We start from the raw sequence: 26,116 nt of genomic DNA, 5'->3' as shown, positions 1-26,116 counted from the left end.
TACGAAAACAAAACCCACTGAGCTAGTAAATATGCCCTAACAGCTATCACTTTGTTCCTAGGGTGGAAACTGTGTCCAGAAAAGTGAATGCTCTGCTTATTACTTAATAGCTGGTATTTCTCTATTTACTGGGATGATGAGGAAGTAATTTGCTGAAATTATGATTGTGCAAATATAGTGATCCTGAAGATAGTGTACACAGCTTGATTTTTATGAATGGAGTGAAGATAGGGGTAATGGGAGAGAAAGTGAACCACTCATACAAAGGTGATAGAGTTGGATATAAGACAAATGAATAGATACAATGAATTATGTACTTACCCCTAAAATGGTGAGAATAGGTATTATTTGCTTGGGGAATTCCTCCTGTTATTTCTAGTTCTTATTATAGTAAACTGCTTTTTTTTCAATTAAGATTGTGAATATTTTATGTCATTGCTATTTCTAAACCTCAGTGAACAGAAAAACTTTAATATCTCAAACAAAATGTCACTTAGAATCTATTTATAAAAATGATTAAGCAAGGAAATCATTGACTTGAAAAAGAGGAATTTTTTTCCCCAGCATGGAGTTTCCTTTTTATTAATAAATTAGATTCCTTGTTAGCATGTAAACACTAGTGGCACTGTAAATAGTTTTTGTCTATTTTGGTTGATTGAATGTGTGGTTAAAGTGATGCCCTGTTTCCGTTTGCATTTACTGGCAATGGAGCAATCTAATGACCTCCTCCAGTAATACAAGACTTGTTCACTTAATGTCTTGTTTGTTTCATGTGACCCAAATGTCCTGAGCTCTTCTCCCCTGATTCTGGGCTGGGAAAGTCTCAGGCACTCTTTGGCTTACACTGGGGGGCCCAGCATCCTTTTGTTTTGGGAAGTTATCTGGTTCTGATCGCTTCTCTACTTCCTGTCTGTCCCCATTTAACCTCCAGGTTGTGGTACTACTCTGTTATGTGACTGTTGTCATGTTATTTGTGTCCCAGCCTATGGTGATATTGTTTGGCATATAAATTAATATAACCTATCTTAGGGCCTGGGGTTTTAAGTCTTGACTCCCTAAAACATTGTTTTAAGATGAACTGATTCTTATGTGTTTTGGCTACCCACATCATTAGGCTAAAAAATCTTATCTGTATTGTCTGCCGTTTTCTTGCTGTCCCCTTTCTGTAGGACTTCTGTAACTCTGCTGTCTCCCTTCTGGAAGACTTTGACAACATAATGGTAACACCCCTGCTGTCATTCCTTATACTTTCTTTCTTTCTTTTTTTTTTTTTAAATTAAGTAAACATTTATAGCATTACTCTTTGAACATCAAAATGAGAAGCAGGTTATTCCTCTATAGCTGGTAATAATTAGAGTCTTCATTTCACTGTTACTCACTTGGTTTATGTTTGAGACCGTGACACAAAATCATGAATGCATTGCCCATGTTCACTTCAACAGAATTTATTTCTGGAAGTCGTCCCCTTTGATTGCCTCGTGCTTCCCATCATATATGTGTATGGTATAGAAGCCAGTGAACGTTTGTGTCCTGGGCTTGGGAACATAGGCGAGTTCGTGCACCATCATCTCAGTCCCACTTTCAAACCCATCTATTCCCGAGCTCTTGCTTCTCTCTGTGGTAACTCACATCATTAGTGGAGGAACGCATGGCATGCTGACTCATAGGCCAGTGCAAGATAATGAAAACTGTGGTTATGACAGTGCCCTACTCATCACATCCCACTCACTGGTTCTTCCTAAATTCTCAGCAGAACCCATCATCTCTGTTTTCTTTCCGGTATGGAGAAGATTTTTTTTTTTTTTTTTTTTGAGCATAGGTCTTGTGCATGCATGTCATAAGACCTCATCTCTACCGCTTTGCCTGGGCTAGCTAAGAATGCATGTTTTGCATTAAATTACTTATAGGTTTCTATATCAGGTAGCCAACCCACAACATAAACCCAAGAAGCATTAGAATAAAACAGAGCACACATCTCAGATGTGAATGTAAGTCAACTTGTTTCACTACGAATTTAATGGGTAACATTTTCTGTACATTGGTAAAAATATCCTTAACTGCAAATACAACTTTGACAATATTTAGGTGATGAAATACTGCCATGTAGGCAATTTCATTAATTGTTCTTTAGGCAAAGGAAAGTTTGCAGACTTTTCTGAAAACAATTTTTCTATCAGTTTTTCCTGACATTTGTAGTGTACAGAGAGCAAGCAAAGTTTCTGTTTGTTTAAAAACTTGAATTAAACTATCAAATTTTAAAATACTTGCATATAGTTTATGTTTGCTGTAGGGCAGTTGTTGTTCAGATGATAATGTAGTTTAAACAATATAATTTGCATTTATCATTGATTTTACGTTTTAAAAAATAGACAAAATATTTTATTCATCAAGTATTTAAAGAGTTATATATAACCTACATATTCACTCAAATAAATGGAAACGTGTGTATATATCTTTGCTGTCATTTCACTATTCTTATCTTTCTTTAAGTCTCCAATATTAGAAATTTAATGAGTGCATATATTCAACTAATCAATATGCTTTAGTCATCATTTATGAGCACACTAACAGTTGCTTATTGTTATTTAGGTTTATTATTGAAGTGTGTTTATTTAAAAATGAACCTTTTGTGCCACTAATTAATGTTACTGTTAATTGATCACCAACTGAGTTATATTTGATGTGAAAGCTTTATGAAAGAATCAAGCACAATGGTCAGCAAGACCTCTTTTAATTAAAGAATTTTCTGTGTATCTTTGTCTGCAATCAAAATATACCCATGTAATGTGATGCCAAAGCTTTTAGTTCACACCATTTGTTGTTTAACCTTGGACACCATTACTCAGGACCTTCCAAACAAGTAGTTTGAAACATTACCCACTGGTTCTCATTGGGTGACCTTTATTATTATTATTCCTAAGTCAGCATTTTCAGAAACGCAAAACAGCATTATCAGAGTCACAAAATCTGGCTGTGGTTTACATGTACAACACTTCTCTCTCCTCACAACCCTTAAATAGTATTGGCAAGTTACTAAATAGGAATTTGAAAATACCATTACTAGTGAATTAAGTGGAGAGAAGTTTCCTGATCCTGAAGTGCTGCTGATTATAATGCTTACTGTCTGCTAATTGGAGTCATAACCAATTCTCTTTTAGAAAGAAAGCCTCACATTTTCTCAGTTGACTCAGACTGAACTAATGAAAAGAAGACGACCCAGAAGATTGAAAATTGTCTTTGAGGATGATTTATCAAAAATTTTAAACCTACTGCATTCATTTGTTTCCAGTCATGCAGGATGTTGTCAGTCTACGACTGTCTGAGCTCAGATACTCTCTTGTCTAATTAAAAATAAAGCAGTAAGAGAGAGACTTAATCTTATAAAGTCCAGGAAGAAGAGTCATTATTGAACAGCACAGCTTTTTAAAAAGTTTTTACGAAGTGGAAATTTTAGAAAATAAAATAGATTGCTATTTCTTATCCAGAGCCAAACCTAAAGCAAAGTGTTTAAAAACAAACATGGTAGGAATTTACCTTGTAGGAATTTACAAGGTAAATTTATCTTGTGGGAATTTACCTTGGGTCTCAGGGTAGAGATGGGTTCATGCAGCTGTCAGAATTGCCCAGTTAACTGTTTCTTACTCCCTTGGCACTTGTAAATTGGGTACCTGAGCCAGGGGAGCTGAAGCCAGACCACAGTGTGGCACCTGACTAGACACAAATGCTCCATCAGAAACCAGCCTCCTGAACTGCCCTTTACACTCACAAAAACGTGAAGTTAATGTTGCCTCTGATTGTTTCAGTTAAGCGGAATGAGAGGGCAGTTGAGCTACTCTCTAGGTACTAATAAAACGAAAGAAGAAGTCATTAGAATGACAGATGCTAAGAATTGAATTGAAAAGTGAGTTTTTAAAACAAAAGATGATACTCAAAAACATGGGGCACTTGAAAGCACTTGGTAAACTAATTTATGCTGAGATATAAATCTCAATTTACCTCTGGATCTCTTCTTTAGCAGATAAACTAAATTAAATCTTAGATTTCCTCAATAGATATTTATTGAGCACTTACTATATGCCAGATACAGTGCTAGGAACTGATTTTGTTTTAATGAAATAAAGCCTAGATAGTTTTCCGAAAATAGCAGATAAATAGATTACATGTGACAAAGGTGAGCCTAAGTCATGATTTGCCAGGAGCGGTCTCTGCTCTGTTCCCCTGGCCTGTCCCAGTTTGGATGATACGTTATGTGGTCCCTTGCTGAATGCAGCAAAACCATCCTATTAATATTTTAAGACTTTTACTAACTTCCAGTTTCTAGTTCTCTTATTCCCACATTGGAGGATTGGTCCTCATTCAGCATCTTTTAAGTTAAACTCCAAGAAATAGTGAAGGACAGGGAAGCCTGGCATGCTGCAGTCTGGGGGTCTCAAAGAGTCAGACGCAACTGAGCGGCTGAACAACAACAAAAGTTACTAAAGAGCTTCTTGGTTGTCTATTCTTTACTCAACAGATTGAATATCTCTACAAATTGAAATAATTTGTTCCTGGCATTATTCTGGGAAAAAAACCAGATAACAGCAGGAAGTCATTTCAGTTTGGAAAAAGAGGGATATTTTTCGTTCAGGGCAAATAGGACTATAAAGCCCTTAGGGAGTGCTGGCTGATGTGAGGTATTTGTGATTTGCTCAGGGAGACTATTGAATGTTAGAGCCCTTACCTCCTGCACTTAAAGAGTGAGTTGGGCAAAAAATAGCATTGGGAAGAAACACAGTCTATTTATAAATAAGCAGTTTACCTTTGGACTAAAAGTGGTTCACTGAAGAATGCATGAATTATAGAAATTTTTTACCCCTTCTTGCTTTGTTTTCAAAGTTATAATGCTTTTTCTTGAATGTTAATTTTGTGATTTAAAAAATGGAAATAGTTTACAATACATATTTCTTAAATTTCCACAGTTTCAACTATTTGTCAATAAAAGAATGTTGCCCAGTAACTCAGATACTTGCCCTATTAGTGTTCTGGTCCTTCTGTCCCCCCACGTATAAGTCAGTTTCCTTTATAAGATTCTTTAGGAAGCAAAGGAAGAGTGAGGAGCTAGAAAAGATCTGTAGATCTTATCTTTTTTACCTCCAAGCCAAAAAAGGGCATGGGCATTTTAGACCACTTAGGGATCTCAAGGTTCTAACTCACATAAATAATTTTTTGTTCTTTTCTTGTGTAAAAGTGATAACTTACATATGTTGTCCCCACTAAGAAGCACAGCAGTGTGTTTCAGGGGCTTTGGATGATGCTGTGAGCAAGCAGATTCGAGAACTGTCATGTAAAGATCTGGTTGATTTAATGACTCCCTGGCTTAGTGTTTGGAGGATTGAGCGCTACTTGGATAGGTCAGGGTGATCCTTGTATGCTCTGGATGGCCACACTGCCCTGACATGTGCTCTCCTAGAGGGAGCTTGGGGTATTTTTCTGTGGAAGCAGTGACAGATTTTTTTTCTTGGGCTCCAGAATCACCGCAGGCGGAGACTGCAGTCACAAAATTAAAAGATGCTTGCTCCTTGGAAGAAAAGTTGTGACAGACCTCGACAGTGTATTATAAAGCAGAGACGTCACTTTGCCAACAAAGGTCTATCCAGCCCAAGCTGTGGTTTTTCTAGTAGTCATGTATGGATGTGAGAGTTGGACAATGAAGGTTGAACGCCGAAGAGTTGATGCTTTTGAATTGTGGTGCTGGAGGAGACTCTTGAGATTCCCTTGGACAGAAAAGAGATCAAACCAGTCAATCCTAAAGGAAATCAACCTTGAATATTCACTGGCTGGCTGATGCTGAAGCTTAAGCTCTAGTACTTTGGCCAGCTGATGCAAAGAGCTGACTCATTGGAAAAGACCCTGATGCTGGGAAAGACTGAGGGCAGGAGGAGAAGGAGGCAACAGAGGATGAGATGGTTGGATGGCATCATTGATACAATGGACATGAGTCTGAGCAAACTCCGCAAGACAGTGAAAGACAAGGAAGCTTGGCGTGCTGCAGTTCATGGTGTCACAAAAGTCAGACACGACTTAGCGACTGAACAACAACAAGCAAATAGAGATATAATTACACTTAGTAAATTAATCAGCTAGAATCTCAGAGTATCATCATGGTACCCACACTGGAATGTTACATTCTTGTTGAAGCTGTTATATATAGATACCATAGTAGATACTTTCAGAAATTTATGTTTGGTCCATGTATGTGTGGTCAGTCACCTTAGGAGAGGCCAAAGTTTCTTAACTGCCCTCAAGTGATTTTATATGTGGGGATCAGAGAAAAATGCTTCACCATCTGATGTATGCATTCATTTCAGAATCTCACTAACAAGTCTTAATAAAGATTATCCTTTTGTTTTCTTATTGGGGTGAATTTAAGAGGCTATATGTCCCTAAAGAATAAGCACCAGATGAAATTTTAAATATTTTCATTCTTGATATCACATATGAAGGCATCTTATCATCATGGAAAAAACCCTGGGCTTTGGAGGCAGGCTCACGTGAGCGCTAAGGGCTTGGCCATGTTTAACCGGGTGAGTTTGCTAAGCTGCCTAGGCTCTCTGAGCCTGACTTTTCGTACCTGAAGAAAATGGGGACTAAGTTCCCTCCCTGCAGAGTTCCTGTGAGAAAATGGAGATAGGAATAAGAAGCCTAGTCCCTGGCATATAATAGGTGCCTAATAATTGTTGGTGTTTTCCCTCTTAAGCTAAATGTTTATACCTTTTTTTCCTGCCAGAAATATCTGTGCTTCTTTCCAAGAACATTAAAATTGGTTTTACATCACTATATTTTAACACTTAAAAAAAAATGAGAACATCTAGAATATAAAATGATACTAAAATATCCTAGAATAAATCCTATTTCTTTAGTAAGCCCTGGAGAAAACCAAGGGATGGTCAGAAGTTAGTCCTCTTTCTATGATTAATACTGCACACTTCTGTGAAGTGGCTTCTGCTGCCAAAACAAAATACATATAGCTGCTTTTAGGAATATAGTTTCCCCAGGCGAAAACATGTATTAAATTAAGGCTGGTGAACAGATGTTAATTGATTTTATTTTATATTGCATTTGGTTAGACTTGCATTTGATATTAACTTATTATAAAATTTAATTGGTTCTATTGGTTATTAGAGTCATAAAAGATAACCAAATTCTTCCCTTGCATACTTGGCTAAATAGGCAATTTTTAGGTCCCTCTGAAGGAATATCATTAAAAAGTCATGAAGATGTATATGCCATTTGTATGTACCATGTGTTCTCTTAATTGATGGGCACAGGATGAGGCAAGTCTGTGGTTTCAGATTTCACACTTAAGACACTCATGCCTTTTACTCTAAAGGGGCCTTTGTATCCTGGAGTGTACAGGAAAGCTGTCTCAGATTCTCTCTGATGAGCAGACCATTGAATATTTTGACTTGTGTTTATGTATGTCTTATCATCTGGGATAGCTGTAGTCTTCTTTGGAAGAAATAATAAGTGTGACAACCTCTAGTGTTAATAGGAAATTGATGAGAAATAGTATTTAACACCGTTTGGAATCTGCAAGTGCTGTTCTCATGTAAGGTTTGGTGTCATAGGTTTTTGGGGTTATGAACCAAGAGCTCGAATCACACCCTTGCTGTTATGATCAAGAGCCACCTTGGCTTTGTTTTCCAGGGCCAGCCAGGGGACCAGGCTGCTCTCTTTGCTGCTCAGGCACGGCCCTCCCCTCAGCTCCCCCAGTATCCAGGACTGCAGCAAGCACAGGTACCCATGTTTGCTTTGTAGATGCTACTGGGATTTTTAATGCTCTTTATTTGAAGGGGGGAACCAAGTAAGTAGGGTATCAGTTCCCTTATGGGGTATGGAACTTAGTCACATCTTCTGCCTATAGATTATAATTGACATTTCACAGAAATCTTTACCAGTGATTACTAAACAAGTCCGGGGGTTGATTAAAGGGCATAAAACATTTTAGGAAATTGTTAGAATTAGAAATGAATTAGAAATATCAATTCATAACTTTATGTTAATAATGATGATAGATACTGAAATGGTTATTAGTCCTATAGTACTTACATTGTAATACATAATGATGTAATTTATGATGGCATTTTATGATATTCAAAGATAGCTTCGAAGAGGAATCATGGTAGAATAAGAAGAAAATTGACCTTGGCATCATACCTTGACAAAATTCCTGACAACCTCTAAGCTTGTAACATTGTAAGAGTTACTCTAAGTCTTGATTTCTGTCTCCGTAAAATAGAATAATGAACATTGTGGGGATTTAAGACCACCTATAGAACTAGTGAAGCACTAGATACACGGTAGTTATTCAGCAAATGATAGGTTTGCCTTAATATGATGCAAATCTTGAGCTATTTTTTTTCTAACAGTTTTGTCATTTCTGCCTCCGCATCCTTTTACTCTACCCCTCTCATAATCAGGAAGCCAGGGATGTTGGCAAGACCTCTAGTTGGGGCCAGCAGTTCACACTGTGTCCACAGCTGAAAGGAAGGCTGAGATTGGCCTTCATGGGCACCAAGCCCCATGGCCTGCATCCCTGCATGCTGTCTGCAGGAAAGTCATTGTCCATCACTCTATCTTCCAAGTCAGCCATTCAGCTACCTCGAAATGTGGTATTTAGAGGACCCGGAGAGTGGTCCTCTTCTATTTTAATCAGCACTCTGTTCTGTATATTATAGATGGTGATCCAGCAGAACCTAAAACTTTTCATTTAAATCAGGTGTCAAGATTTGAAGAAACAGCCACTATATAATGTTGAATGGAGAAATTGAGTATCCTGATGGTATTATAGAGTGCTGAGACAGGCTACTGTCCAACCAGAACTCAAGGGTATCAAATAGTCACTAGTGACACCCTCATTGGGCTTTCATGGTGGCTCAGACTACCAGTAAAGAATCTGCCTGCAATGCAGGAGACCCAGGTTCAATCCCTGAGTTGGGAAGATCCCCTGGAGAAGGGAATGGCAACCCACTCCAGTATTCCTGCCTAGAGAATCCCATGGACAGAGGAGCCTAGCAGTCCATAGGGTCACAAAGAGTCAGACACAACTGAGCAACTAACACTTTCACTTTCAGTGACACCCTCATTCTCTGGTTAATTGACTTTTCTTCTTTTTTGTTAACTGGTTCGTTACTAGGCAAATTCATTAGGCCCAAGGAAGTGCAGTTACATACCATACTAGGAAAGTGTACTCCATTATTTTTATTTGCCTTGAGTATGTGTAGCTTTTCTGAAACAGCATTAATGATGCTTGAACTCTGTTGAACACTGATATCATGTGTGCACTAGAGGTATGCATGCTTGCCTGATTATTTCTATGCAGAAACATGCCTTTCCTTTCCTGAAAACAAGCATCTGAGCTTAAAACTGATTGCTTAACCAAATGAGGATTCATGTTTTGTAATTGAAGTTTCTGGTGAATCAGTACACAAGTTCATCCTATAATTTTCTGACTCTTCTCTTGGCCTCCAGAGTAGTCGTCCTCATATTTTGAGTTAAAAGAGCCTTGGAGAACAGCACATCTCAGGGAGCTCCTCCTGGCTTTGTTTTTGCCCTGTGTGTCTTAGTGATAGGAAAGCTGGTAAATGGAAACGTTGACTTCTTCCCTTGTGCCTGCCTGCAGACCATGCCCCAGGGCTACACAATGTATGGAACCCAGATGCCTTTGCAGCAGACCCCTCAGCAGCAGGCTGGCAGCGTGGTCCTGTCTCCTACCTATAATTCCAGAACCTATCCGGCCGCTCACTCCAACCCAGCGCTCATGGAAAGACTCAGACAGATGCAGCAGCCGCCGAGCGGCTACGTTCAGCAGCAGGCGTCACCATACCTGCATCCCCTGACCGGCTCCCAGAGGTGATGCATGTGGAAATGGTTACAGTGGTGGCCACTCAAACCCTGATCTTTACTGTGCTTCCCTTAGGACATAGTGTTTCATAATTGTTCTTATGAGCTTGCATATTTCCACATCATTTTCATTCTGTCATCTCATTTTTAGCAGCATCCAGATTGTAGTTCAAAAGAAGCAGTGTCTCACCTTGTGTATTTCATTCAAGGCTTGTTGTTTGACTCACATCTCCCTTAGTGTTTGTGTAATATTTTTTAGTGATAACACTATGTTAGCTCCAGTGTTCTTTTTTTCCTTCTCTTTTATAAAAAGGTTTTAAATTGTTAAAACCTTTTTTTAATTGATAAAAAAAATTGTTGCTTGTCCCTAGCAATCCCTTACCTAGAATATGTTGATTGGCACCTTAAAGCCTGTGATTACAGTTCTCATCGTATGTGGTGTGCACAACAGTTCTGTTACATATCTCAATTTTTACCTTTTCCGCTTCAGAAATGGCTGGCAAAACAGGGCCATGAATGTCTCTTACTCAGTTCTTTCTTAGCTGGAAGTTATAGACATAGTGTATAACTGAACTGTCCGTTAGAGTAGCTACTAGCCACGTGGGCTGTTTTAATTTAGACTAATCAGAGTTAAGTTTAAAAACGTTGTTCCTCAGTTCTCAGTCACAGTAGTAACATTTCAAGTGTTCATTAACCACATGTGGCTAACAGGACCAGCTTTGAAGATATGTGATCCGTGAAGTCAGGCAGGACTGTGTGTTTAGAGAGGCCTGTGTGGTCGCTATTAATGCTCTGCTGTCACTCCCTTGAAATTCTTACTCATTTTTGATCAGAGAGCCCTGCATTCTTTTTTTGCCCTGAGACCCAGAAATTGTGTAGCCGGTGGCCAGTGGCTGTCTTACTGGACAGCACAGATGCAGTCAGCGTAGAATATTCTGTTGCATGGCATCGGTCTAGGGGAATTGAGTTTCCTGCAGAATTTTGGAATGTTGCTCTCCCATGGACAGCAGCTTTGCTCTTGTGTGTTACCGTCAAAGAGTGCAGGTCAACTCCAAGTAATCACTGTTTAGAAAATTGGCATGGTTAATGGCAGCACATTTGGGAACATGAATAAATTTAGAAAACATGCATTGTATTTATTTGTCTAGTAAGTGGCAACATACCATACTGCCTAAGAAATTGAACTTCAGAGCCCCAAAGTTCTGAGTTTAAATCCCACCTGTGCCATTTGCTATCTTACTACCTTTGGTAACTGCTTCTCTAGCTCTGTTTTCTCACTTTAAAAGTAGGGCTAACGAAACTGCTGAACACGAAGGAGGGCTGTAGGGGTAGTAAGCGACATAACAGATTTCAAATTTTTCCCACAGCGCCTGCTCCAGGTAAAATGCTCGGTTAATGTCACTTATTAGAAACTATCAGAACATTTTTAAAAAGTAATTTATCCATGTTGCGATCTTACTGTAAGTAGTAAGTATACTTGCTGTCCTTTGTCAGGTGATACCATGTGTCCCTGAGAATCGAGGTGACCTTAACTTCTGGCCTTTATTGCATTTGAATTGTACAAAGTTATTATTGAACATGATGGTTTCTTTGTGAGTGTATGTACAGCTCCCACAGCACTGATTAAAAACTTTGACAGCACACTTGGGCCTGAAAACAAGTTTTCTTCTTTACCAGGCTGAATCATCAGTCGCTTCAGCAGAGCCCTCTGGTGGGTGGAGGAATCGATGCGGTGCTGACTTCCGCACATCCAAACCTTCCCTCAGTGCCCTTGTCTCAGGACCCGATGAGACCCAGACAGCCACAGGTTCGACAGCAGCAGAGGCTCCTCCAGGTAGGGGGCTGGGAGTGAGTGATTTGTGGGCAGAATCTTTAGCAGCCTTAAGAAATAACAGACACTTCCGACTATAATTTCCGAGTTCCAAGAAATCCTGTGTATTTGACACTAGGAGCTAAATTGGTGTCATTTAGTTCCAATTTGGCAGGGGTCTTCCTTCCTCTGTGCATCCACCTGGTTGTTGTAGGCAGGAGAGTACATAATGTAGACATCGCTTTGCTGCTCCCAAAGGTTTGGGAGGGTAACTGGATGCCTTTATCTTAATAGTGTAAGCCTCAGTTTCCCCAGTCACTGTTTAACTACAGACCATGTGATTTGAGTTCAAAATTTCTTGTGTGTGTTTTTCTTTTTTTTTAATTGAGCTGTCCAGAGTTTTCATCATATTTCTAGAGGTGCCTGTAATGCCTGTAAATGTTTTGTTTAACATCTCTAGTCTGATTGGGCTGTGAAGTTGGAGTGACGTAAGGAGGATATTTCAAAGGGATATTTCATCTTGTCTCTGGTAGTGTCCAGACAGTTGTCCCCTTTGCTTGTTCATCATAAATATTTGAGTCTCCTAAGTAAAGAACTCTTCCTCTTGACACATTCTGACTTCTGCCTCCCTTGTTTAGGGAATGCAAGCTATTATGTTTGCCAGTTTCATTTGTCTTTATTATCAGCAAGCTTGTCCTGTGTTATTGGATAGGAAATTGCTTGATGAATCTATACAGTGGACTCTAACCTTATCAACAATCCAACTTAAGATGCACTGTCCTTTTATGTATTTCTAAGAAAGAAGAAGAAAGCAACACCAGGAATGGGAACTCCAGTAAAACTGGGGTATCCAAAGGTTATAGTCTTCATGTGAGGTCAATGAGAAATAAACCAGTCATGCAGAAAGGGGCAGCAGAGGAACTTTCATGTCTCTACCTTGACACTGATGGTGGGAAGAAAATATTAGCTGAAATGGGTTTCAGATCTGAATTCAGTATGATCCAAAGAATTCTGGTTGGCAGTGCCATCAGGTGGACAATTGAAGCCAACACAAGTCTTCAACAAAACTGCGCTTCACAATTATAAGATGCTGTGAATTACATCCCAGTTTTCACCGTTAACATGTGGAAAATTTAGAAAAGATAAGGTAATTGATTTCAGGGAGTGTGGCCTACAGATGGCCAACCCCACTCACTGTATACACATAATCTCCAACGTGGTCAGAAGCCCTCTAATCTTTAGCTTTGTCATAAGTAAAATGGAAATGATTATAGTGCCCACTTCTTACATGTATAGTGAAAATCTAATAAGCAAATACAAGTAAAGCACTTATTTGGTAATACTATTGTTAATATGACTGTTAATACTTGTGGTGATATTTTCTTGAATCACAGTTTCCCCAAGTTCTGAGGATAGGTTTCAGAACTTTCTATGACTGGTGTTTACATTTTCCTCTGTTTTAAAATTTCTCATTTCCAAATCATGGAGGAAAGTTGTTATAGTATTTATTTACCACTTCCTATCTTCCACTAGTATTTTTTTACTGCAAATTTTGAGAATCTTACTTATTGGTTACTATGTACTTTTTAACCCAATTCACATGATAATGTCCTTCTAATAATTTTTTCATTACCAGCACATTCCTTGGAGATTAGAAAAAATGATTGGTTTCTGCATCGAATTTGCACTTATTCCTTTTTTGGTGATTAGCTTCCTCCATAAAGAGACAGATTAATGATTACAAAGTTGGGTTGACTTTTCCTGAACAGGCTCGTAGAGAGCTCAATGGAGAATTGGCTTCCTATTGCAGTTGCTGTATTTCTGATCCAACTTGTATTTTCCGTGGTGGAAATGGCCCACCCAGCCTCAGCTCGGATTCCAAATCCCGGACTCTTGTCACTTAGAGAAAAATGCCATCTGACAAGAGCCATTGATTACCTTGCCCTAAAGAAGATAATTTGGGAGAGAGTATGCCAACCAAGTGGAAAATGCAGAAGATAAAAAGAAGTCAGGTGCTAACATCATCAGGATGAAGTGTTTGGGTGGAGGAGACTTTAAAGTTCGAGACAAACTGCCTCCTAATATTTTCTGCTCCTCTGTGGTGTCCCACCAGATGGATGTCTAGTTTATATTTCTTTTGTGATTTGGAGCTGTTTTCCAAGAGCCATATATTTGAGCCAACGTTCATGGACATAAGCTTACAATTTTATGCTGGTAATTTACACCAGAACTTCTCACATCTAAATCTTCTTTTAAAAAAAAAAAAAATTTTCAGGAGTTCCTTTGGGTGTCATAAGGGATGAAAAGATATCTAGTGAGCAGTCCTTGTCTCACCTGGTAGCATAAGATGGGATCAAATGTGTGGAAGGGCAAATGGCACTAAAGGAATGGAAATGGTTAAGTACAAAGAATGTTCCTGGACAGTGTCAGGTGGTTTAGACTATGATCACTCTGACTACAGTAGAGGAGATCCTTAGTGTTGGAGCAGTCTGAGAGTGTGTGGAGGAGCAGACTTGGGTATTGCCCTTGAAGATGAATGATGTGTAGCGAGAAAAAGATGGAGGAGCCAGGTGCATGTCATCTTTGTTAGAACAGAATAATCAGATAGAAGATATATTGGGGAGGAAATTGGAATGATATTGTGGTGGTGGTATAGTCGCTCAGTCATGTCCGACTCTTGCGACCCCATGGACTGTAGCCTTCCGGGCTCCTCTGTCCTTGGGATTCTCTAGGCAAGAATACTGGAGTGGGTTGCAATGGCATTCCTTCTCCATGGAATGATATTAACCTCATACTTTAGCTGTGTAATTCTTTTTCTTTCTTTCCAGATGCAGCAGCCCCAGCAGCCCCCCCAGCCCCAGCAGCCTCCCCAGCCTCAGGGGTCCTCGCAGACCCAGAGTCAGACCCTTGGTCTCCAAACAATGCAGCCCCAGCAGCCTCTGGTAAGGCCTAGCATTTCAAAACCAAACGTGCGGGTTTCTTCTTTATTCTTTTTTTGCTGGGGTTCTTCAAAGGCAGATTACATTTTTTCATGTCCCATAAGATTGTTAAGAACTGAAAAAACCTAAATATACCCTGCCAGTTTCCTCCCTAGAACTTTATCAGAGAAGGATTGTGTTATTGTTGTAGTCAGTATATTTGTTTTCATGGAAGGTATAAATAAATATTTAGGGTTCAGGAGGTCATATAATTTTTCCTCTTCAAATTTCTTTAGACCTCTGCATTCTATAGACTAAATGTTTATATTGAGAAACCAAATTTTTTGTAAACAATGTTAAAATGATAACTTATAATGGGTATGCTTAGTATATTGTTGTACTTGGCTTTGAGTTTCCTTTGAGTAATCCCAAAGAAACATGAGAGTACTTTCTAAGGTATTATCTTTATTGATGTGAAAGAAACTCCCAATTTTAGCCTGTGTTAGCATTTGCTTCAAGAATTTTCATGGAATTCATGTAACTTTGTGAATTTTTCATGTAATCTTATAATTTGCTTCTGTGACTTTGTAAACCAAATTCTGAAATGTTATGCATAGTATCAAGCAACGTGTGTCAAACCTCAGTAGTTTTTACTTTTGCCAATGCCATATTCCTTCTTTATTATTTACCTACTGTTTTTCTTTAAATTGCCTCTTTTCCTATTTCCTTGAACATATTCTAAAAAGAAGCGTTTTATCACTGCTGTCAATGGTAGTGGGCACATCACTTGTCATGTGTTGGAAATACCTGTGAAAATAAGTATTTACTCTGCAGGTAATTCGGCCACGGGAGTTGGGTGAGTGAGCACCATGCCTGAGATAAGCTGTATGACTGCATGTCTCTCCCACTTTGGAAAACACTGATGTAGATTCTTTTCCAAGACAGAATTTGAAAGATGGGTGGTTTTTCAGTTTTTAGTAAGAAGGAACAGTGTGGCCAGGGCTCTAGTATATTAGGTGGGATAGAGTGCAGTTAGGTGGTGATGGGCTGATAATGCCCCCATAAGATGGAAATAGAAAACCCAAAGAATTTAATACACCCCTGCATTGGCCAGTTTGATCTTCATTTTTAAAGAAATCCTTGAAATGTAATAGACTGCAGCCATGAAATTAAAAGACGCTTGTTCCTTGGAAGAAAAGCTATGACCAACCTAGACAGCATATTAAAAAGCAGAGACATTAGTTTACCAACAAACGTCCATCTAGTCAAAGCTATGGTTTTTCCAGTAGTCATGTATAGATGTGAGAGTTGGACTGTAAAGAAAGCTGAGCACCAAAGAATTGATGCTTTTGAACTGTGGTGTTGAAGAAGACTCTTGAGAGTCCCTTGGACTGCAAGGAGATCCAGTCTGTCAATCCTAAAGGAAATCAGTCCTGAATATTCATTGGAAAGACTGATGCTAAAGCTGAAACTCCAATACTTTGGCCACCTGATGGGAAGAACTGACTCATTTGAAAGACCCTGATGCTGGGAAGGATTGAAGGCTGGAGGAGAAGGGGACGACAGAGGATGAGATGGTTGAATGGCATCACCGACACAATGGACATGAGCTTGAGTAAGCTCTGGGAGTTGGCGATGGACAGGGAACCTGGCGTGCTGCAGTCCATGGGGTCTCAAAGAGTCAGACACGACTGAGTGACTGAACTGACTGGGAAAAAATTTTTTTATTCTATCACAAAGTTAAAATTATATGACTGGGGTGGAAATTAACTTCAAACTATTTTCGTTATAATTGTTAGCAGGAGGCCCACTTATACAGAACTGAGAGGAGACCCAGGTCCCATATTGCACTAGAATTAAGCGTATGGAGGAGCCTGGTGGGCTGCAGTCCATGGGGTCGCTGAGGGTCTGACACGACTGAGTGACTTCACTTTCACTTTTTCACTTTCATGCATTGGAGAAGGAAATGGCAACCCACTCCAGTGTTCTTGCCTGGAGAATCCCAGGGACAGAGGAGCCTGCTGGGCTGATGTCTATGGGGTCACACAGAGTCGGACACGACTGAAGTGACTTAGCAGCAGTAGCAGCATACAGCAAAATTTAGTACCTTTCTACTTTTCTAATAGTTTCATAATGTTTAATAATTTTTTGTGTGTAGAGAACATATATCACACATTCAGGGTTGACTTCTAAGTCAGTATTGATATGTTTTAATGCAGCAGGTTGTATTTCACTCACTGGCTTAAGACACTTCTGTCCCAGGGACTTAGTGGGTCAGTAATGTCAGGCTCATGATTCTTCTTCAGTGTATTCCAAGGAAAATAATTCTAGAGAAACAAATACCTCCATTCACAGTCATCTAAATAGAAAGTAAAATCCACAGTAGGCTTTTTTTTTTTCAGCTTTTAAAAAGCTACCTTGAGAAGCACAATGTTTTATTTTGATATTTAGAGCAATACATTATAATCTGCTGCTGCTACTTAGCCGCTTCAGTTGTGTTTGACTCTTTGAGACATCATGGACTGTAGCCCGCCAGGCTCCTCTGTGCATGGGATTCTCCAAGCAAGAGTACTGGAGTGGGTTGCCATGCCCTTGTCCAGCGGATCTTCCCAACCCAGGAATTGAACTCAGGTCTCCTGCACTGCAGGCAGATTCTTTACCACTGAGCCACCCGGGAAGCCCAATACATTATAATCTAGTCAGCAGCTATTCGTACAAAGGCAGATGTGTTGTACATCCTAAGTTTTAAGATGAACTGAGAAACTTATCACTTAGAGTGATAGACTTCAGATAATTTCCAAATTAGAAGTTATAGGGATGACCAATGATCTTGGACTTTTGCATTAGTATCATTCTTTTTTGCATACTTAATTACAGCATGCTTATTTACATATCCTCTTAAGCTTATTAATATAATGCGTATTTGTCATTGTGAATAGCTGTGAAGAAGTCAGTCCATAGTACTGCTCTGCTACTACTTGTTTAACCACCCTACCTACTGTTGAACATTTAGATCATTCCTAGTTGCAAGTTAGTGATGCTGGGGATATTTTGTTTTATATTCCATTGCTCTTTTTTTTCCTTTCCCCTCACAGTGAAAGAAAATAGAAGTATAAGAAAAAGGTTCTAGTTGTATATTTTCAGAAGAGCCATGACACAAAGCCTCAGCAATTTTAACACAATTTATTTCTTTTTATCTTTAGGTACAGTTCCTTTTCTTATTAGTTCTACTGAGATTTATTATAATCGTCTCTAGCAGATCCAGTTCTTGTTACTGGCTAGGGTTCTTCCTCTCCTGCTTGTTTGCTTGCTGGTGATAGAGTGGTAAACTGGCTATTGAAGAGACACCAGCTCTGACTCACTCACAGCTGTCCTTCCTGCAGACTCAGGGGAGAAGGGATGGTGCAAACATGCCACCACCCTCCTCATGACTTGCCCTCCTGCTGTCTGGTGACATTCACAAGCCTGCATGTGTATACTCAGATGTGCAGTGGAGGCCAGCACGGTGCCTAAGGTCGCGGAGCACAGAGGTGATGTGCCAGGCTCGCTTCCTGCCGCCAGATGGCTTAGAATCATCGAAGGCTGTTAGATGTCAGTCTGGGCCCTGGAAAGTGGTGGAAGCCTGGTGAGGTTGTGTTTGTTTGCCAGGGCTGTTGGAATGATACACCACCACGGGTGTGGCTTGAACAATCAGAAATTTACGGTCTCATCGTTCTGGAGGCTAGAAGTGCAAGATCCTTGAGTCGGTGGAGCCAGTTTCTCCGAGAGCCTGGGCCACACCTCTCTCTGAGCTTCTGATAGTTTCCTGGCAATCTTGGGCATTCATCAGCTTGCAGACTCATCACTTGATCTTCCCTTTCATCCTTTCATGATGTTCTCCTCGTGTTTGTGTCCAAATTTCCCTTTTTTTAAAAAAAGACTCTGTTTCCAACTGAAGTCACTTTCTGATGTACTGATGGTTAGGATGTCTGGCTCTAGGTCAGTGATCACACCATCGTGATTATCTGGGTCGTGAAGATCTTTTTTGTACAGTTCTTCTGTGTATTCTTGCCACCTCTTCTTGATGTCTTCTGCTTCTGTTAGGTCCATACCATTTCTGTCCTTTATCGAGCCCATCTTTGCATGAAATGTTCCCTTGGTATCTCTAATTTTCTTGAAGAGATCCCTAGTCTTTCCCATTCTGTTGTTTTCCTCTATTTCTTTGCATTGATCGCTGAGGAAGGCTTTCTTATCTCTTCTTGCTATTCTTTGGAACTCTGCATTCAGGTGCTTATATCTTTCCTTTTCTCCTTTGCTTTTCGCTTCTCTTCTTTTCACAGCTATTTGTAAGGCCTCCCCAGACGGCCATTTTGCTTTTTTGCATTTCTTTTCCATGGGGATGGTCTTGATCCCTATCTCCTATACAGTGTCACGAACCTTATTCCGTAGTTCATCAGGCAGTCTATCAGATCTAGGCCCTTAAATCTATTTCTCACTTCCACAATAATCATAAGGGATTTGATTTAGGTCATACCTGAATGGTCTAGTGGTTTTCCCTACTTTCTTCAATTTCAGTCTGAATTTGGTAATAAGGAGTTCATGGTCTGAGCCACAGTCAGCTCCTGGTCTTGTTTTTGTTGACTGTATAGAGCTTCTCCATCTTTGGCTGCAAAGAATATACTCAATCTGATTTCAGTGTTGACCATCTGGTGATGTGGAATGTGAAGTCAAGTGGGCCTTAGAAAGCATCACTACGAACAAAACTAGTGGAGGTGATGGAATTCCAGTTGAGCTATTTCAAATCCTGAAAGATGATGCTGTGAAAGTGCTGCACTAAATACGCCAGAAATTTGGAAAACTCAGCAGTGGCCACAGGACTGGAAAAGGTCAGTTTTCATTCCAATTCCAAAGAAAGGCAATGCCAAAGAATGCTCAAACTACCGCACAATTGCACTCATCTCACACGCTAGTAAAGTAATGCTCAAAATTCTCCAGGCCAGGCTTCAGCAATACGTGAACCGTGAACTTCCTGATGTTCAAGCTGGTTTTAGAAAAGGCAGAGGAACCAGAGATCAAATTGCCAACATCTGCTGGATCATGGAAAAAGCAAAAGAGTTCCAGAAAAACATCTATTTCTGCTTTATTGACTATGCCAAAGCCTTTGACTGTGTGAATATTATTATTCCCACAATAAACTGTGGGAAATTCTGAAAGAGATGGGAATACCAGACCACCTGACCTGCCTCTTTAGAAATCTGTATGTAGGTCAGGAAGCAACAATTATAACTGGACATGGAACAACAGACTGGTTCCAAATAGGAAAAGGAGTACGTCAAGGCTGTATATTGTGACCCTGTTTATTTAACTTATATGCAGAGTACATCATGAGAAACGCTGGACTGGAAGAAGCACAAGCTGGAATCAAGATTGCCGGGAGAAATATCAATCACCTCAGATATGCAGATGACACCACCCTTATGGCAGAAAGTGAAGAGGAACTCAAAAGCCTCTTGATGAAAGTGAAGGTGGAGAGTGAAAAAGTTGGCTTAAAGCTCAACATTCAGAAAACGAAGATCATGGCATCCGGTCCCATCACTTCATGGGAAATAGATGGGGAAACAGTGGAAACAGTGTCAGACTTTATTTTTTTGGGCTCCAAAATCACTGCAGATGGTGACTGCAGCCATGAAATTAAAAGATGCTTACTCCTTGGAAGGAAAGTTATGTCCAACCTAGATAGCATATTCAAAAGCAGAGACATTACTTTGCCAACAAAGGTCCGCCTAGTCAAGGCTATGGTTTTTCCTGTGGTCATGTATGGATGTGAGAGTTGGACTGTGAAGAAAGCTGAGTGCTGGAGAATTGATGCTTTTGAACTGTGGTGTTGGAGAAGACTCTTGAGAGCCTTTTGGACTGCAAGGAGATCCAACCAGTCCATTCTGAAGGAGATCAGCCCTGGGATTTCTTTGGAAGGAATGATGCTAAAGCTGAAACTCCAGTACTTTGGCCACCTCATGCGAAGAGTTGACTCATTGGAAAAGACTCTGATGCTGGGAGGGATTGGGGGCAGGAGGATAATGGGACGACAGAGGATGAGATGGCTGGATGGCATCACTGACTTGATGGACATGAGTCTGAGTGAACTCCGAGAGTTGGTGATGGACAGGGAGGCCTGGCATGCTGTGATTCATGGGGTTGCAAAGAGTCGGACACGACTGAGCTCCTGAACTGAACTGAATTGATGGTTAGGATGCTAGTGAATCTTTCGGGGGAAAAATAACTCAACCCGTAACAGAGGTCAAGAGGAGTAGGAGAAGTATGGAAAGCTTTGAAAGAGGAAATTGAATGCAGGGGACCTCAAAATGCACGTGTATTTGATATACTGCTTTTGACTACTAGTTCCTTATCAGGCTGTTCCCTTGTTGGCAACAGCAGCTGGGTCATGTGGACAGTCATCATCAACACCCCTGTGGGCAGGTTCGTCATTTCTGTAAGTGTACCTAAGAGTCAAAACGGACTTACAACAGAACCAGTGCTTTTTCAGGAAGTGTCATCAGAAAATAGAACTTTCCTCTAAGAAAGAAAATATGAGAAAAGCCCGTGCTTAGAAATTAAATCGGGAGTTGTCATTTGCTTACTTAAGTCACTTGTCTTCTGTGAAGGAAGAGCATCTGGAAAAGAGTGAGTGCCCTTGCTGAAGAATTAGATTTGGCATTTCAGCCTTTGGTCTGTATTATGGTTATTGATTTGAAAAATACTTTTAAAGCTCATGAGTTGTTATGATTAAATTAACTATGTTAGCAGGCTATGATTTTTTTCTTTAAAGTTGCTTCGAGCTTTTAAGAAAATAATGTTTACACTATTGTGCTCTGTAATTTCTTTTCATCTTGAACTCAGGTTGCCATAGTTGGGTGGCCAGGAAAGCATGCTAACAGAAAGCTTTGGAAAGATGGCTTTTAAAATTAATTCATCATTATGTCAATATCATACTGTGTTGAACACTTGCTTTAAAAATACGCATAATGGCAGAAATAAATACTTAAATAATTGCATTAACTTTTAATCGAAGATAAGGTTGGAATTGTCATATGATTTTCCTCAAGGAGTTCATGTGTTCCAGTCAGAAATTTTTCATAATGCCTCTGGAATTCCAAATTAGCCAGATAATATTATTCTTCTTTTCAAGTGAAAAACATTGGGTCGTGGAACTTATTGAGCCAGATTGCCTTCCTTTGTATGAATATGGATGCATGCCCTGCCCCCGCCCTCCAACCCGAAGGAAAAAGAGAAGTCATATTTATGGAAGAAGAGGGGCCTGGGCAGTGCTGCAGGCTGTTCTGCCAAAGCTGGTAGAGAGGAAGGTTTGTGTTCCGCGAGTCAGAGGAAGGCCGGCGTGTCTGTGGAGCGTCAGTCGGCAGTGCAGGTTTAAGCCAAGTGTTGCCGGTACTTTGCCCCTTTGCTCACTGATAGCGGTGTCACAGGTGTCAGGACACGGCTGTCAGGAGGCAAGGGCTGTGTTTACGCACTTTGGTGTCCTGGAATCCAGAAAAGCACCTGGATGTGGATAACTCATTTGTTGGATGTCATAGCAATGGAGGAAAACACCCAACACATTATTCCTAAGCAAAGGAAAACACACCAGAGATTTGACTCTGCTTCTGCCCTGCCATCTCCAGGGTGCACCCCGTCCCCGCTTAGAGGTCAGGAGGTCAGTGGGCCAGCGCTCCATCCTGAGGTGGGTGGGGGATGGGCCTGTGGAGGTAAGTTAATTAATTCCAATGTGTACGTGATTAAGATAACCTTGCATCAGAACGCATCCTTTGTTAGGACAGTCATAGACCCGGCTGAAAGAAGCGGGGGAGAGGTAGAAAGGAAGACTAGAGTGACACTCTGAAATCTGAAGGTTAAGGAAAAAAGTAAATCAGCACTATGAATGATGTTAATCAAAGGTGATTTTACTTCTGCCACATAGGTTTTTTTCCCCCCTCTTTGGAATAACTACCGCAATTTCTTGAATCAACTTAATGGCTAGAACCAGGGCACTCAGGCCCTCGGATTATTCTGCACACGCAGGACTCTGGAAGCCAGCGCCGCCTCGAAGTGTGGTCCTCCTCGGTGCCTCTCTGGTCTCACCCTACCCAACTCCCCTCCTCCACCAAGCAGGAAGGTGCAATCCCACTGGGGCCCAGGCCTCTGCGCCCACGCTCTTGTCTCCATTCACCCAAAGCCAGGCCTGTGGTACTTGACCCAATCCTCCCACCAGGCAGCTTTCAGTTTGCTGCTGCAAATGGTTTGTAATGTAGTGACACCAACTAGTCAGCTGGTGATGGGTGAGGGAACAAGGATTTGTGAACCACTGGGCACTGCTGGACTCCTTCCTCTGGGCTCCTCCGGTAAAGGCTACGTCCCCACCTGGAGATGGGTTTGGAATGCATCAGACACTTTCAGGTGAAGGCCAGGTGTGACCAGGCATGGCTGCAGGCTTTCTGTTCTTATCTTTAATCGGTGCTGACTCTTTCCTTTCTCCCGATGACAGTTCCCCAGGCAAGGCTTGCAGCAGACCCAGCAGCAACAGCAGACGGCTGCCCTGGTGCGGCAGCTCCAGAAGCAGCTTTCCAGTAAGTACGCTCCCTCAGAAATACACGGCTTCCAGGAGGTGGAGCTACACACGCTTGGCCACTCCTCAAAAACCACAGTCTTCCTCGCTGCTTTCCTGTTTGCTTTAGTCCTGGCTGTCCCTACTGTGTCAGTCTTGGTTTGAAGGCTTCTTTTCCTGCAAAAGCCCTTAGTCTTTTCCTTGAGTTCAGCAAAGATGTTTTCCTGTTGCTTCCATCTGAGTCTTGGAATGTTTCTTTCCATCTGGGGGACCCCAAGAAACAACAGGTTCTTTTCTTGCAAAGCTAGATGCCCCTGAGGGCATCTTGGCTGATGCCCTCAAGTGTACTAGGGGGCAGGTTTGGGGCCCCCAGTTACTATGACTTTACATGTGTTAATTTGCTTAATTTCTACACCACCTCATGTTAGTCACTCAGTTGTAGCCGACACTTTGTGATCCCACGGACTGTAGACCGTCAGGCTCCTCTGTCCATGAGATTCTCCAGGCAAGAATACTAGAGTGGGTTGCCATGCCTTCCTCCAGGGGATCTAACCAACCCAGGGACTGAACCTTGGTCTCCCACATTGCAGGCAGATTCTTTACCTGTGATAAGGTATTATTGCTATTCCCATATTACACATGAGAAAACAACTAGAGAACAGGGACACTGACGTGTCTGCCCAAGGTTACTCAGCCAACAGCTGGGACTAAAACTCAGAGTGACTCGTTCCAGAGCCACCTTTTAACCACGGTATAGATTCTGCTGCCTGACATTAGCAGTGGCGCTGGTCTTCTTTGTTGAATAAGGGCGACTGAGCTGAGCTGCCCTCTGCACATCTCCAGAGGGCTCCGTTTATGCCATAGTCTGTTTGCATGGGGCCTCTGGATTTGAACAGTCCCACCAGAGTTGTGCGAGCAGTAGCTGTTTCTAAGCCTGTGTCATTTTTTTGAACCTGTGCATGGTTCTTTGTCTGTGTGCATAGACATATGTGCATAGGCATACGCTCGCGTCTCATACACGCAGCCTCTCTCTCACGCGCATACACTCTTGCCTAGTTCTCTCTGATGTATCTATGGCCATTTCCAGGAAACTGCCCACTTCAAGCTACTTCTCTTTCAACTATTATAATGTCAGTGTTAAAGTAGAATCTCTAATGTACTTTTATGAAGTTTTGAGAACCTTTAATGTTTTATGATACTTAACAGTCCTTTTTAATATTAGTATTTAGGTGGTTCAGGGATAGAGAATTTTGATGGGCCAGTTAGCCACATCCCAAGGCCTTTTGCTGGCAGGTATGGGACCGTGATGTAGAGCTGGCCTCTCTGCAGAATGAATCCAAGGGTGCTGTTAAGACCTGGCCACTCAAGTGTCTGTCTAGTGTTAGACTCCCGGGCCAGTCTGGTCTCCTGTTCCTGAGGCTGGTACTGAAAGCAGTGACACGTGTATACCATCTCTATGTAGCATAATTTTGCATCTGCAATTTTGTTTGAATTTTTTTCTCTCACTAGGTAACCAGCCACAGCAAGGAGTGACTCCCTATGGGCATCCTTCACACTTCTGAGTCTGGAAGAGGACAAAGATACAAACTTTTTTGTTTGCACTGAAAAAATAGAAAATCACATTTACTGCATTAGTCATCTTTGGAAATGTCTGTTTTTTCATTTCTTTGAAGTTTTCCTATATTTTACGCCACATTTCATACAAAGGTATTGAAACAAAAAGTAAAGGAAAGGGTGTGGTTTGGTTTCATTTCATTCAACTTGCAAAGTAGGTTTAAAAATGTAGATGTGTGGGCCTACTGCAGGAAGAGTTTGGTAGCAGACTTTTTAAAATTGGTGCTCTTATTGAATCTCGTAGTTATAGAAAGAAGGAATTATGGTGGATTTAAAATATTTATGTATTCATTGATGATGATTTTTTTTTTTTTTTTTTTTTGGGCAAACTGTGCTGGACCAAACTACTTTAGATTTGAAAGGCATGTCAGATCTTGACAGGAAGGTGATGCATTTACTCTGCAGTCACCTTTGGTGGTGAAGTGGACATGAATTTGCATTGCTCTAATTTAAAATATTTGTAATTTCATAAGCACTTTATGAACTTTGTTCTTATTTATGTAGGATTTTTCTTTGCTTTTGTTGTGGTCAAAAGGTGCTGAAACAGATTGTTGCTTAGAACTTAAACTTCTTAGACCAAGAACTTAACCCAGGGCTTCTGTGAGAGCCACCCTGAGGTACATGGAAACCCGTTAGGAGTAGCTGTACTAAATTTTTCCATGGCAAGATCATTGACCAGAGTCTTTGTGAAGGTACAGCATGTAAATTCTAAAGGCTGGAATGAACCACAGTGGAATTGATCCAACTGTTTGCCAGATTTGGCAAAAATGACTCTGTCCAGTTTTGGTTCTCCTGAACCTTTATGCCAACTTGAGGGAAAAAAAAAAATCTCGCAGCTGGCCTGAGATTCCACAGTGCTCAAACTTGACATGGTTTCCAGAGTATGGCCCCCAAGTCCAGAGGGCTCTGGTTTTCATAAGAGATGTATTTGCTGTTTATTTTATATGGTAAGTATTTGCTATTTTGAATTTAATTATTAATGTTGGTGTCTGTCTTGGTTGTGTATTGCATATACTGTATTTATAAATTGGTGCAAAAAGCACAAGTAAAGTAAATTATACATCAAATTTATTATAAAGAAATAGTAACTATTTTAACTTTGTTCAAGTATGTGGTAATTTGCTCCTATTAGAGTAAAAAATACAGTAAATTATTATCAGTTTGTGTAACTTAAGAGTATTCCATATAATATTTTTTTAGACTTAGATGCATAAAATTTTGAATGTGAAAAATTGCAGGGCATTTTAAAACATGTGGGGGATATTTTCCCATGTTCTGTGTTAATTCATTTTCTTTTGCCATATGAATTTACATGTA

General features: G+C 40.5%; 1 protein-coding gene across 7 annotated transcripts in view; it reads left to right on the top strand.

Annotated features, from left to right (window-relative positions):
• The window catches only part of MED12L (mediator complex subunit 12L), a 362,611-nt gene extending 336,928 nt beyond the window's left edge, over positions 1-25,683 (top strand). For 5 of the 7 annotated variants that reach the window (XM_055569353.1, XM_055569355.1, XM_055569354.1 and 2 more), the window contains 6 exons: positions 7,687-7,776; positions 9,662-9,891; positions 11,560-11,716; positions 14,521-14,634; positions 23,126-23,207; positions 24,695-25,683. In XM_055569353.1, coding sequence (XP_055425328.1) covers positions 7,687-7,776; positions 9,662-9,891; positions 11,560-11,716; positions 14,521-14,634; positions 23,126-23,207; positions 24,695-24,747 — 726 coding nt within the window. In that variant the 3' untranslated portion in view covers positions 24,748-25,683. Of the gene's footprint in view, positions 1-7,686; positions 7,777-9,661; positions 9,892-11,559; positions 11,717-14,520; positions 14,635-22,561; positions 22,880-23,125; positions 23,208-24,694 lie in introns of all 7 variants that reach the window. The other 2 variants (XR_008710707.1, XR_008710706.1) reach the window with 2 other exon arrangements.
• The last annotated feature ends 433 nt before the right edge of the window (positions 25,684-26,116 follow it).

Source organism: Bubalus kerabau, chromosome 2 (genome assembly GCF_029407905.1).
Source record: "Bubalus kerabau isolate K-KA32 ecotype Philippines breed swamp buffalo chromosome 2, PCC_UOA_SB_1v2, whole genome shotgun sequence".
NCBI lineage: Eukaryota > Metazoa > Chordata > Mammalia > Artiodactyla > Bovidae > Bubalus > Bubalus kerabau.
The sequence above is the reverse complement of the archived record's forward strand: the minus strand, read 5'-3'. Positions and strand labels throughout refer to the sequence as shown.